Source organism: Microtus ochrogaster, unplaced genomic scaffold (genome assembly GCF_000317375.1).
Source record: "Microtus ochrogaster isolate Prairie Vole_2 unplaced genomic scaffold, MicOch1.0 UNK21, whole genome shotgun sequence".
Classification (NCBI taxonomy): domain Eukaryota; kingdom Metazoa; phylum Chordata; class Mammalia; order Rodentia; family Cricetidae; genus Microtus; species Microtus ochrogaster.
In genome coordinates this window covers 2,904,119-2,918,155 of record NW_004949119.1, presented here as the reverse complement: position 1 = coordinate 2,918,155, position 14,037 = coordinate 2,904,119, and the positions used below count along the sequence as shown (strand labels likewise).

The window sequence follows — 14,037 nt, the reverse complement described above, 5'->3', positions numbered from 1 at the left end:
CTGGTGGAACTGTCATTGTGGGGCCCCATCCTTTAGGATACTTCAAAGGTTACTGTTAGGTGTGGTCATGGCTCACTGTAGAAAACTTAGACATTTTAAATGTCATATGCAGCAGATCTCACGAGGTTAAGGATCCGTGTTTGTTATGTACATCCAGAGTACAAAGACTTAATTCCTAGTTACCTGATAGAGACTCAGATCTGAAATCATGTACAGGAAGCTAGATGAAGCCTTTTTCTAGGATTAGTTAGTGCTCTATATGACCATTAATATCATGACAAAATGTTTAAAATACATATATATATAAATCTTATAAATTTTGATATATTTATACCTTAAGAAAAGTCTTAAAGAGTCAAATTAAAACCAAAAGATTATGAGATTAGTGGCAGTAAAATAGTCCATTTTGTTTTTTCTTCTGTCCCATATGAGGTGAACTATTCTGACATTAAACAGAGATTTTTGGATTTTACTTTAACAAGTATGCTTCAGTTTAGAGAAGGAGAGAGCCACACTCCAACTCCAAAGTAAGCTTAAATTTTTAATTGGACTGGGACTGTAAAAAGGCTGATGGCATTATATGTCTATAGAGAACAGCAGAAACATTTGGGAAGGTTTATAAAATTTTATCTTGTTGGAGATGTGATATGCTGATAGGCCAATTTACTCCTTTTTCTTGGGGCACACATCTCATTTATCCAATGGCCCTCAGATTCCTTAGCTAGATGCCTTCATTCTCCTGAAAAGACAAAAAGAAAGCCCTGCCCCAACCTTAACTTTGGGGAGGTTCCTTTTGATAAGTTATATCTGATCCAATGAGAACCATTTTTTTAGTCATATAAGTTAGTTTAGATTGAATAATCACATTGGTTGATGGACTATCACCTCTTCTAACCAAGAGGTCTTTCTTGTTCAAATCAAACGTTTATCAATTTTGATGGTATCCATAAATAGCTTTTCTTCTCCCGTGGAAACAAAAGCAAAACCTCTTCCCCAACACATATCCTGGTTTCCATTCTGAGCTCAGCACATCTTTAAAGTATACAGGCTGATTTAATTCTGTAGGTTTTCCTACTACCCAATGTCTCTCTGCAGCTGTCATTTCTTCCTCATTAGCATTTAGAAAGTTCAAAGCTAATAAAGCACTAAGCAATCTATTTCTGGGAGGGGTCTTTATTATCCCTTTATGTTTATTTAGCATATCCTTTAGAGTTCAATCTTTAGAGTTTAATCTTTCTATAACTGCCTGCCTTGTAGGATTGTGTGGTATACCTGTAATATGCTTTATATTGTAACAAGCAAGAAACTGTTTCATTTTACTAGAGACATATACTGGAGCATTGTCTGTCTTTATTTGTGCAGGGATACCCATGATGGCCATAAAGTCTAGCAAATGTGTGATTACTGAATCAGACTTTTCTGAACTCAAAGCAGTCACCTGTTGACAGAAGTTTCTGTCCCTCCAGGTTCCCACAGCTGTTCAGTCCCAAAGAAATCACACAGAGGTCTACATTAATCATAAACTGGTTGGCCTGTTAGCTCAGGCTTATTATTAACTCTTACATCCTACATTAATTCATAATTCTTGTCTGTTTTAGCCACGTGACTTGGTACCTTTATCAGTGAGGCGTTCTCATTTTGCTTCCTCTGCAGCTGGGTCATGACTGCAGACTGACTTTTCCTCTTCCCAGAATTCTCCTGTTCTCATTGTCCCACCTCTATTTCCTGCCTACACTCCCTACAGACTACTGGCCAATCAGTGTTTTATTAAAATAATACAAGTGACAGGATACAAGACCGTTGCCCCATAGCAGTCACTCATTTAAATCCTGTATCAGTGGTGTGGTGTACATGTTTTAACTTTTCAATTTCTGCTAGATTTCATTCCTTTGAGTGCCCTTTGGGTTAGTTTCTCCAGGTAGTAGAGTTTGGTTATATAAAGAACAAGTAGGACATTTCCTTATAATTTCCTTTGCTTGTTGCCACATGATGAAAAAGTCTTTTTTTTTTAATCTTTGTTATTGACATGATTTTTAAAAATGATATTCTGAGGCCATCATATTTCCAATCAATAATTGATCAATTTCTCCATTACTTTATGCTGGAGGGTCTGGAAGACCCATTTGTGATTGGATGTGTGTTTTATACATACAGGATGATTCCTATCCTGATTATTTCTTGTATTGGATAAATAAAAAAGTCAATTCTGAGTCATTTGCTATAAATTCTTTTTTTTCAATATGCAAAACAACTCTTTCTTCATATTGTGAATCAGTAACTATGTTGGGAGGTCCCATAAAATCCATTAATTCCATGAGAATAACATATAACTATTACTCTTGAACAGAATCATAAGGGCTTAGATCTACTTTACTCAAATTTTCTGATTTGCAACCTGACATTCCTGATTCATTTTCATCAGTATAGGATGTAAGGGTGCTAGTTATTGGTGTTTCCCATACAATGTGAGGAAGGCTCCAGTTAGTTTCTTTATAAATTGAATTATTCCCTTGCTTTTGGTATATTTGTTGTTAATCTCTCACCAAAAAAAAAAATACTGTAAGCTCTTTTCCAACATCCACCTTCTGCCCATAATTTATCAATTTCTTCATTAGTAAAAGGTTCTACAATTTCTGCTGGCTCTATACCTGCTAAGTGATGAAGTCTCAGTTTTTCTTTTAGAATCAAGTCAGAGAACTTTCCCATATAAATTTTTAATTTTTTACTGTTTATGTGGTAAAAAAGATATATTATAAAACAGTATCTTTCCTTTGCATTAATATTCCAGTGGGAGAATGCATAGAGGGAAAACAATTAAAATGGAACCAAGCTTTAGAAATAAACAATTAAAATGGAATCAAGCTTTAGAAATAAACAATTAAAATGGAATCAAGCTTTAGAAATAAACAACCTGCATGTACTTCATGTACTTTCTTTTCCACAAAAGCCAGTTCTCTCTCAGCTTCATCTGATAATTCGTTTGTTTAACTCCTTATCATCATTTAGATTTTGAACAAATTACTCAGTTCATCATTTTTACCTCAACAGTGGGCTGTAGACTGGAAATGTCTCCTAGCAATCTTTGAAAGTCATTAAGAGTCCACAACTGGCCAGGCAGTGATGATGGAAACCTTTAATCCCAGCACTCGGGAGGCAGAGGCAGGAGGATCTCTGTGAGTTCGAGGACAGCCTGGTCTACAAGAGCTAGTTCCAGGATAGGCTACAAAGCTACAGAGAAACCCTGTCTTAAAAAACAAAACAAAACAAGAAAAAAAGAGCCCACTATTGATCTCTCCTAATTTGCACCTTTTGGGGTCTAATTTTTTGTAGACCTATTTTATATACTAAATAATTAACAGAATCTCCTGTTTGTATTTATTCACAGGTAATTTGTAATCCCCCACAAGGCAAAATTTTCTTTACTTTTTCAAACATTCTTTCTAAAGTACATTTGAATCAGCTAGTAAGATGTTGAGGAAATTGCTTATGTATCATTTCCAATGGCTGATGTACAAAATATTGGCACAGGGTGAGACTATTTAACATTCCTTGAGGGAGCATCTTCCATTGATATCTCTTAAGAGGATGAGAATTATTATAAGTTGGCAACATGAAAGCAAATTTTTCTCTGTCTTTTTTTCGTGTAAAGGTATAGTGAAGAAACAATCTTTTAAATCAATAATTACAAGAGGCCACCCGTTTTTGTTTTTGTTTTCAAGACAGAATTTCTCTGAGTAGCTCTGGAGCCTGTCCTGGCATTTGCTATGTAGACCAGGCTGGCCTTGTTCTGCTTCCCAAGTGCTGAGATTAAAACCATGCACCACCAATGCCTTGTTGAGGTCATTCTTTAGGTAATAGAGAAGGCAAAGGAATTCTAGACTGTAGAGAGCTCATTGGCTGAATCACCCTATTAACAGCTCTTAGATCTGTTACCATTTTCCAGATTTCTTTTTAATAACAAATACAGCAGAATTACAAGAACTGGTTGATTCTTCAATATGCTGAGCATTTAACTGCTCCTGTACCAGGTATTCTACGGCCTGTAGTTCCTATGTTGCTAAAGGCCATTCCTCAACCCATACAGGTTTGTCTGTCAATCATTTTAAAGGTAGGCCTTTTGGTGCCTTTGAAAGATCAGCAGCTGTTGTACGAACTGAATGGTTAGTGACTGATATTTATAATACCTTCTAATATTTTTCCCAGAAACATACATTAATCTGTGGTTTATTTCTAAGATTGGAGGCTGTTAATCTGAGTATTCCATTGCTGTAACAAATCACGTGCCATAAATTCATTGCTATGTTAGCCACATAAGGTTTTAATTTTTCTCTCTGTCCTTCTGACCCTATACATTTGACTCATCTCATGTTCTGTTTTATCTGAGATAATGTTCTGATCCCTAGAAGATGAATATTTATCTCCTGAAGATTCCAATTTGGATGCCAATATTCTGGTGCAATTATTGTTACATCTGCACCTATATCTACAAGACCTTCAATGACAATGTCATTTATTCGTATTTTTAATTTTGGTCTTTGTTCATTTATAGAATTTTCCAAAATATTTGTTTTACAGTTTCTCTTAATTTTTTAGTTCTCTCTTCTATAGCTGTTCAATCATCCAGAGCAGTATGGCTTCTTACAATAGGCATTAGATTCTTTAATTCCTCTGGGAAGGAGTTTCCACCACAATGATAGGAAACGATGGTAATGAATTTGGCATAGGAGCCTGCAAGAGTCCCCTCAAGGTATCTCCTGATGGCAAAGGGTTACCTCGACTGTCCATAATTGACCTACATTCATTAGTCCAATGTCTGCCCTTGCCACAACATCTACTTCATAATCCTGAAGGGAGGTTCATTCTGTTTGCATCGGGTTTAGAAAAAACGTTGTTTCTTAGGAATGCCCTGTTTACAGTCCTTTTTAGGTGACCTTGTTTATTGCAGTTGAAACACTTGACTTTTTTTAATATTTTTGTTTATTTATTATGTATACAATATTCTTTCTGTGTGTATGCCTACAGGCCAGAAGAGGTGGTGACCTCACTGTGCTTAGTGACACCTGAGAAGACTCTCAGTTGAGGCATTGTCTCCATTAGCCTGGCCTGTGGGAACGTCTGGGGGGGTATTTTCCTAACTGCCAATTGATGGGGGGGGGGATACAACCCACAGTGAGTGGTACCAGCCCTAGGCAGACGGACTGTGTAAGAAAGGTAGCTGATTGTGAGCCTGGGGCTTCTCCATGGTCTCAGCTTTAGTTCCTACCTCGGATTCCTGTCTTAAGCTGTTGCTTCCCTTGCTGATGGGTTGTAGCCTTTCCTCACCAGGTTGCTTTTGATAATGGCATTTACCCTGGCAGCAGAATAACTTAGGACAGCTTAATGTTACTTTGGCGCTCTAGTGTTGAGGTTTGACACCTTGTTACCCTTCCCTGAACAGTGGGCTGGTCTCTGTGCTATTGAAGAACATGTCTTCTTAAAGCCGAACCCTACCACTCTCTTCAAACACCGACTAAAGTTCTTGTTGACCCCCAGATACTGATCCTGACAACCAAGCACTTCTTAGACCAAAGCCTATATTCCCTCCAAATCTTCCTCTCCCCACTCCCTCATACACTCTAGGCCCCTCCTCCTCTCCTCTTCCCCACTGTACACTCTAGTCTCTTCTCCCCGTACCCCCCACTCCATTATACACTCTGGTCCCAGGCTCCTCCCCTCCCATCATATGCTCTGGTCCCCTCTTCCTCCACCATGTCCACTTAGTCTGCTGAGATACCCCTCAGAACATGCCTCCTTCCTCTCTTTCACAAGAGCAGGCCTTTCTTGCTTCTACTTTTCATCTCCCTCCAATCCATCTGCTTCCACACATCAGTTGTACCGATCTTTTAAACAACGCTCACCTCCTTTCTGAAGCCATCTACAGCCAGAGTAATATCCAAACTCCTCTTCACTGTGGCCTACAGGACCCACCGAGCCCGCGCAGTCCTTCAGCCTGGATGAAACACTCTTGCCCCAGTCTGTTCCCTGCCTTACTCCAAGGCCTCCAGTACTGCACCCATCACAGAGGCCTTTGCCGAGCACCCTTCCGAACACGGTCTCATGGTCACGCTATACCGTGTCCTGTGGTCTTAGTGTCTCACGGCTCCCGTTGTCCAGTTGGGATCTGCTACACCTATTAGAACTGAAGTTTCCCCGGAGACCTTGGTTTTTCAACCTGTTCTTTCTGCACCATGAGCACACCAAAGAATCCCCATCATTACTTGGGGATAAATGACTGACATCAGAAGTCATGGTTTCCTTCATCATCCTCAGTGTCCACACCTTAGGTTGTGGTATTTCCTTGACATGGTCTGCCTTGCCTCCCTCTTCCTCTCCTCATTGTTGACCCCTGCATGCAGTAAACAAACGCTCATCCTTGTAGTAGGTTCCCCTCCCCACCCCCCACTCCCTTTAGGAAAAACTGCTTGCTCTTGACACTCCAGCCAATGACCTTTTTTGTCTAGCTCTGTTCTCAGGCTAACTACCTCAAAGCGACCTTAGGTTTGTTCCTAGAAATTGTGCTGAAAACCAAGACTCACACCTGGAGGAAGTTAAGTCCTTAAAACAAGGCAAGCCCAACTAGGCGAAGGGGTCAAGAGAGCATCCAGTCCTCACCCACAGTGTGTCCTCCAACCCTGGAAGCATCAATCGAAGACTTTTATCTAACCCCAAGGAAATCCTCCCACATAACCACCCACTTGAAGCAGTTTTTTAAGCTATGACTCCGAAACCCATAAATGTATGGAGGCTTCAGACTAAAGGCCTCTTTTAAAGGCTCTCCTGCGGCTCGGTGAACAGATGAACAGACCCAGATGACCAGATTATTTCGGTGGCCTATGGGGAGATCTGGCAGGTCCAGCCCCAGCAACTGCAGGGTTAGGTGAATGATCCAAAGTGAAAGGGCAAAGGGTAAAGGGCAAAGTGAAAGTAGCCAGGGCCTTCTCCTGGGGACTGCTTTCTCAGTTGAAACACCAGGACAGTGCTCAGCGGCCTGGGGCTCAGGAAGAGAGGGACTTCTTTGGGTCTTTGCTTGTAATCGCTTTGTATTGGGAAGGCTCAGGGTCCCGAGAAGACAGCCCTGTACCTCCCGAAGCACCTGGTGTTCACCGACTGACCCTTCTCCCTGCCCCAGGGCCACAGCACTAGACCGCTATGGGCTGCAGAAAGCAGGCTTCACGCATGTGCTGAACGCCGCGCACGGCCGCTGGAATGTGAACACTGGGCCAGACTACTACCGCGACATGGCCATCGAGTACCACGGCGTCGAGGCCGACGACGTGCCCAGCTTCGACCTCAGCGTCTTCTTCCACTCGGCTGCCGCCTTCATTGATTCGGCGCTCCGAGACGACCACAGTAAGAGACACTCTCCTCCTGTGCCCTGCCCAGGCCCGCCCCCCAGGCTGAGGCTCCGCCCCACCTGTCAGGTACCGCCTCCAGGCATAGAGCACGCCCCCAAGCCGAGGCCCCGCCCCCGCCCTGCCAAGGCAGATCCGCACCCCCAGCTCAGGGGAAAGGCCACGCCCCCATACTTAGGCCCCTCCCCAGGAAGAAGCCTCCCTCTTGCCCGCAGCCGGAGAGTAGTAGGGATTCTCAAACCTGATGCCCTGGGGCTGAGGGTTGTCGGCAGGGATTGGTTGAGCTAACTGCCCCGTCACTTACGTTGCTTTTGGGGTTCTGGGCTTGACAGCCACTGTCGGGAAAGAAAAGCCAGAGGTTTACACGGCCGGGCTTTTGGTCTGAGTCTGTCTATGAAGGAAAGGCCATCCATCCTTAAAACGGCCTTGGGTGGTCTAGAGTCCGCAAAGCTGGGAACTGCAGACAAAACGCTAGTCGCGCTTGGGCCCAAACTGGACCAGAGCCAAAGGCTTCAATTTTTAAAGGAGTTGGCTTTCTTGAGAACCCATGAACAGACTTGAAATACTTCTGCTAATCACACAAACCCACGTACTGCCCCCTAAGACACACACCTTCTAAAAGTTGAGGGGCCTCAACTATTTGTATGAACTACACTAGAGGGTCTGGGTGTTGCGCCCGCAGTGTCCCGATTTCACTTATCCATCTTTTAAGTCAAGGTGCTGATCCTTGCCCTTTAAATGCACTCTTGGCTGCTCTACTGTAGCGGGAGCTCCAAGGCTATTTTGGAGAGAGGGCACCGAGGGTAAGAGAATATGCAGTTACTGCTGCTGGGTGCGCTTCAGTACATTCCACAGAGGCCTCAGGGACATTACCTGCCTAGTGTGGGCTCTGACTTCAGCCTCATGAGTCACACCCCTGTGGGAGTCATCACATAACTCAGGGTATCCAGTTACTGAAAAGAAGCCTTTGTTGCCACAAGAGGCCTGAATTCCAAGGCTCGCTGACCAACTGACCTTCTTCAGAACTTGCAACCTGGGGCTAGGCCTAGGCCAAGTCTGCCAGCCCGTGGACCTTGATGGCACCATTAGCCCCACGGCCAGTCATAGTCACCCACAAAATTTGTCAACATTCTGGACCAAGACACTGTGCAATGGAAAACAACCTCAGAGCCAGTGCGCTTGGTTTAGAGGGAGGGAGGAATCATTTCTGAGCTGTCTTTTTGTGATTCTTGTTATGGATATCTTTTGTATTCTGTACATTCTGAGTTTCCACACAGGATCAAAAAAGCAACTGAACTGACTCCTCACCGTGAGATAAAATTCACCTCATTGTATTCGAAGTTAACGGAAAACATATTTGTGGTTGGGGGGGGGAGGGGCAGACGGTGACACAGTACAGCAATCCAGTCCTTCAATATCTGTTTCATGTGCTCAGTTGCCATTTTTATGTCTTAGAACTCCCTCTTAATGGAAGGGGCCTGACAGGCCTTGGACAAGACAAGGCCGGGTTCAGTTTCTCCTCACAAAACTCCGTAGTGAAGTGATTCCTCCAGCGATGGAGGTATGAACCTTGAGCTGCTGCTAGATGAAGAGCAGCGGAGGGATCCGGGAAGCGCTTGGCGCAGAACCTGGCGCGCAGGAGGCCCGCGGATGCACTTGATAGAGAGGAACTATGCCAGCACGTGCACCTCATCACTGTAAAGTTTCCGGTCCTAAAAGAAAAGAAAGACATTCCGACTTTGAACTTGTATGATATACTCACATGAAAGCTTGTTAGAGTATCCCAGGACACTGTTTGAGAAGCTGCCCTCACTTCCAAGTCTGGAAAAGATTTAGGCTCTGGAGCAAGAAAGCATCAGGCTGGTGTTAGACCTGGAGCATGAAAGCACCCAGTAAAGGGCGGGTCAGGGGGAAAGGGTGAGTAGTGAAGTCAGACAGCGCCCAGGAAACAATGCAGGGGTGAAGTGTGCCCATAAACAAGCTGCCTGGGGTTAGGGAGCAGACCTCGTCGGCGGGTGGGGGGTTGGGCTCCATTCTCAATGACCTTTGAATTTTGCAGGTCTAAAGACTGCCGCAAGCCAGGGTCTGAAATGCCAACTCTTCAGAACCGAGCGTCCACTGAATGGACGACGCTGTCTGTGTGGCGGTGGGATAGAGGTATGGGGGTGAAGACAGCCTTGTGTCTCCCTTTGAAGGGGGCAGCCGCTGTTCAGCCCCCACCTGTGTTTCTTGGGAGAATCGATGCCAGTGTGGCAGAACTGACTTTCCAGGGAAAACCTTCAATCTGGATCTTACTATCATTGTGCTCACATTTCAAGTGCCGGCAGAGGGCAAACAAAAATGTCATCGTGATCATCCACTTGTCATCCGTGTCCTGAGTGGTCCGAGGAACAAGAGAGAAGGCTCATTAGCTTGGCTCCAGCACAAGACTTGCCACAGACGCTCGGAGAAGCGGATGACAGGTGTTGAACCTGTCTGTCACAAGCAGGGGGTGGCCTGATAGTGTCGAATCACGCAGTGGAACACCAAGGGGCACTGCTGTGGCATTTCCAAGCCAGATCTGGGTTGCATGTTTCCTATTATACTCCTGATGTAAGAAGTGTTGATGGACAGTCTGGCCCCAAAGCAAGCCTTTCTCTGTAGCATGACTAATATTGGGGTTCAAACGGAAAGATCAGAGAAGCAAAGCAGCCAACCACCAGAGAGCTCTTAACCTCTACGAAATCTTCAAACTGAAAAGAGAACGAGTTCCTGTCTCATTCTGCCTTACATTCCTCTCTAGTGCTGAAATTAAAGGCATGCACCACCACTGCCTGGCCTCTGTGGCTAACTCGTGTGTCTGCTGGGATTAAAGGTGTGTGCCACCACTGCCTGGTCTGTAAGGCTGACCAGTGTGCCTGCTGGGAATATATGTGTGTGCACCCACTGCCTGGTCTGTAAGGCTGACCAGTGTGCCTGCTTTGCACTCTGATCATCAGGCAAGCTCTATTTGTTAGATCATAAACAAAATATAACTATATTTCTCTTTCTTCGCTCTTGCCTTTCTTGCCCTTTGTTGGCAAGTCCCAGCCCAAAATACACCCCTATACCCCACCCTCACTGCCAGTTATGCCCACCCTCCCTGTTATTTTGTTAATTTGATCCTATTGTTTTATAATGCTGGGAACTGAACCCAGGCACTGCATATGCTGTGTGATTTTCATTTTTCTTTTTCTTTTTTCTTTTTCTAGACAGGGTTCCTCTGTAGCTTTGTCCTGGAACTAGCTCTTGTAGACCAGACTGGCTCAAACTCACAGAGATCCATCTGCCTCTGCCTCCCGAGACCTGGGATTAAAGGTGTGCACCACCACCACCTGGCTCATTTTTCTTTATCATGTTTTATTTTGTGTTTTGACACAGGGTCTTGTTATATAGCCCAAGTTATCCTGGAATTCAGGATCTTCCTGCCTCACCTGGTACTATATCCGGTTTGGTTTTGGACATTATCTTTTGTCGAGCCATGGAGCTATACCCACAGCTGGTCACCAGCCTCTGGGGTCCACTTCTGCCCCTATTCTATGTCAACTTGACCTTCTGGAAGAACTAGGAAACCTCCATCATGGTGGCTAGGTAAGAGCAGTAACTTAGTCTGCTGTCCTGCCTGGTAGCTGAGAAAACAGACTCTGAGAAACCAGGGGGTGTGCCCAGGGTCACAGAACTAATCAGAAGCAGCATACACTTAGCAGGGAAGAGCCCTCCCCTCACCCCAGCCTCATGGAAGACTCTTTTGTTCTTCACATGAGTATCTCTTTGTTGACTGTGTTATTTAAAAGTCACCGATCATCACGGAAGTGGAGGCAAGCAAGCTGGCTAAAAGATTTGACACACATAAACTCCACCTTCTTCACTGGAGACAGAACAAAGTGCTGTGAGGGAGCCCAGTGTGGATGCTCATGGTGGACGCTGGAGCATCTAACAGAGAGCGAGATCTGGAAACGCCAGATACCACAGCTTACCCGGCACTCACTCTTTGTCTTAAACAGGCCCTGGTCTACTTTTGAAGTCTTCACAAATTCTATCACAGGGACTGCAAACTTTGCTCAGTAGTGCACTGTTTAGACTTGGGGTGGAAGGGGATGAGGAAGAAGGCAATCCCAGCACTCAAGATGCAGAGGCAGATGGATTTCTGTGAGTTTGAGGCCAGAATGATCTATATAGCAAGTTCTAGGCCAGCCAGAGCTACATAGGGAGACGCTGTCTCAGGACAAATGAAGAGTTGGAAAATAAATCCAAGCTGGGAAGACAGCTCAGTTGGAACAATGTGTAGTATAAGCCTGAGGATCTCAGTTCTCTTGAGATCACATGTGAAAAAACAAATAAATCAAACAAGCAAAACCCCAGATGTGATGATGTTGCCCTTGTAATAACAGTGCTGGGGATTTGGAGACAATCTGGGGCCCATAGCCAGCTGAGCCTACGGGCCAAGTTCCAAGCCAGTGACAGACCTTGTCACAAAAGACAAGATGGGCAGTGCCTGAGGAACAACATCTGAGGTTAACCCTTGGACTCCATTTGCATGCACATATGCATGCATGCACAAATGCACACTACAGACCACGTGGGTATGATTATAGATGAAATCATCTTTATGGAAGGAGTTTTGTTCTCTGGTGTGTCTAAGCTGTAGCCAGGCCATATTGTCCCCAAGTATTATAAGGTCCCCTTCCTTTCTGCTGGACTCACACCTTGTCCTCCTTCTCTGAAGACCTCTACATCCTCTATCTCTTGGATGGAGTAGGAAGTCTTTCTCCCTGTATTCCAAGCCAGTGAGTGGGGAACAGGCAAAGGCAGTCCCTAAACCCAAGGAAGGTGGTGCTGATGAGGGTGCACAGGCATGAACAGCAGGTAGGGTTTGTGGGTCACAGACTTGGCAGGTATGCCTTTCTAGACATTTCGTCATCATCATCATCATCGTTGTTATTATCATTATCATCATCATCATTGTCGTCATCAGCAGCAGCAGCAGCATCGTTGTCATCGTCGTCATCATCATCGTCATCATCATCATCGCCATCATTGTCATCATCATCATTGTCATCAGCAGCAGCAGCATCGTTGTCATCATCATCATCATCATTGTCATCATCATTGTCATCATTGTCATCGTCATCATCATCATTGTCATCATCGTCATCATCATCATTATTATCATCATCATTGTCATCATCATCATTGTCATCATCATCATTGTCACCATCATCATTGTCATCATCATCATTGTCGTCATCAGCAGCAGCAGCAGCATTGTCATCGTCATCATCATCATCGTCATCATCATTGTCATCATCATCATCGTCATCATCATCATTGTCATCATCGTCATCATCATTGTCATCATCGTCATTGTCATCATTGTCATCATCGTCATCATCATCATTGTCATCATCATCATCATGTATCTGTGATGTGTGCACAGGGGTGAACACCTGTTGAGGTTGGAGGACAACTTGCAGGAGTTGGTTCTCCTACCACGTGGGTTCTGGGACAGCCCTTAGGTTATCATCCTGCCCAGTGAGCAGTTTACCCAGGGAACAATCTCACTGCACTGGCTGCTGATTTGAGTGACAGAAACTCACTTTTCAGACACCACTGAAAACAAGCAATTGGATGTGGCAGAATTTTTTTTTTTCTCTGAGAAAAGAATTTACTCTGTAAACCAACCTGGCCTCATATCTCAAATTTGTGATAATCATGATACCTCAATTTTATAGGTAAATGTATTAGAAATTCTGAATTTAGAATTTCTCCTTATAATGATAGCATTTTCTCTTCTAGTAAATATTTCATCGAAGCCAGCATTTTTCAGGCATAAATTACAAAATATTAGTAGGTCATAAAATCAATATGGTAGATGTGCCCAGTATTTAGTTTTTTGTTTCCTTTTTTTTTTGATTGAATAGAGAAAGAATAGATGATAATAGCACAGAATGCATATAGCAAAGGTACATATTATTTGTAAAACATTTATCTGGTGCACACACACTGGCAGCATTGCAGAACAGTGCCCAAGCTCTGGTGTCACACGGCTTGGCCTTAGAACATGACCTGCCACTCACTGGCTGAGACTGGGACAAGCCACTTCTCTGCACATCCTTCAGTGACCTCATGTGTAGAATGGCAATGATAACTTCATTGAAGCCACTAGGTAGCTGTGATAATTGACTATAATAAAATATGTCAAGTGTATAGCCACTAGGCCTATTGGTGCACACATTGGTGCTCTATGCATATTGGTGAGACTCTAGGGCAAGGAGGCTGAGGTAGGAAGATTGAGAGTCCAAGGCCAGGCCCCAGTGATGTAGCAGGACCCCATCTCAAAAGCACATAAACAAACAAATAAATGAACAACCTTGAAAGGACCCAGAATATCCAGGGCAAGCAAGGTCACCTATGAGTCATCTTTGAATTGAACTAGAAAACATTGGTACTAACAGCACTGCCTACCTCAGGACCCTGCTAGGGCTGGTAGCACAGTCATAAAGCCTCCTGGTTTCTTGAAGTTCAGGCAAGTACTGGGAACAAGCCTCCTTCACCGCTGCAGTTTCCCACCAACATTCAACAGTCCACTTGACAGAGCCCCAGAGCCAAGAAGTGTAGTGGGGAGCTG

At 44.1% G+C, this 14,037-nt stretch overlaps 1 protein-coding gene across 1 annotated transcript in view; it reads left to right on the top strand.

Annotated features, from left to right (window-relative positions):
• Positions 1–14,037, top strand: part of Dupd1 (dual specificity phosphatase and pro isomerase domain containing 1) — a 34,002-nt gene that overhangs the window by 14,015 nt on the left and 5,950 nt on the right. Inside the window, exon 2 of the mRNA XM_005367662.2 lies at positions 7,169–7,389. Within this exon, the coding sequence (XP_005367719.1) occupies positions 7,169–7,389 (221 nt within the window). The remainder of the gene's footprint in view (positions 1–7,168; positions 7,390–14,037) is intronic.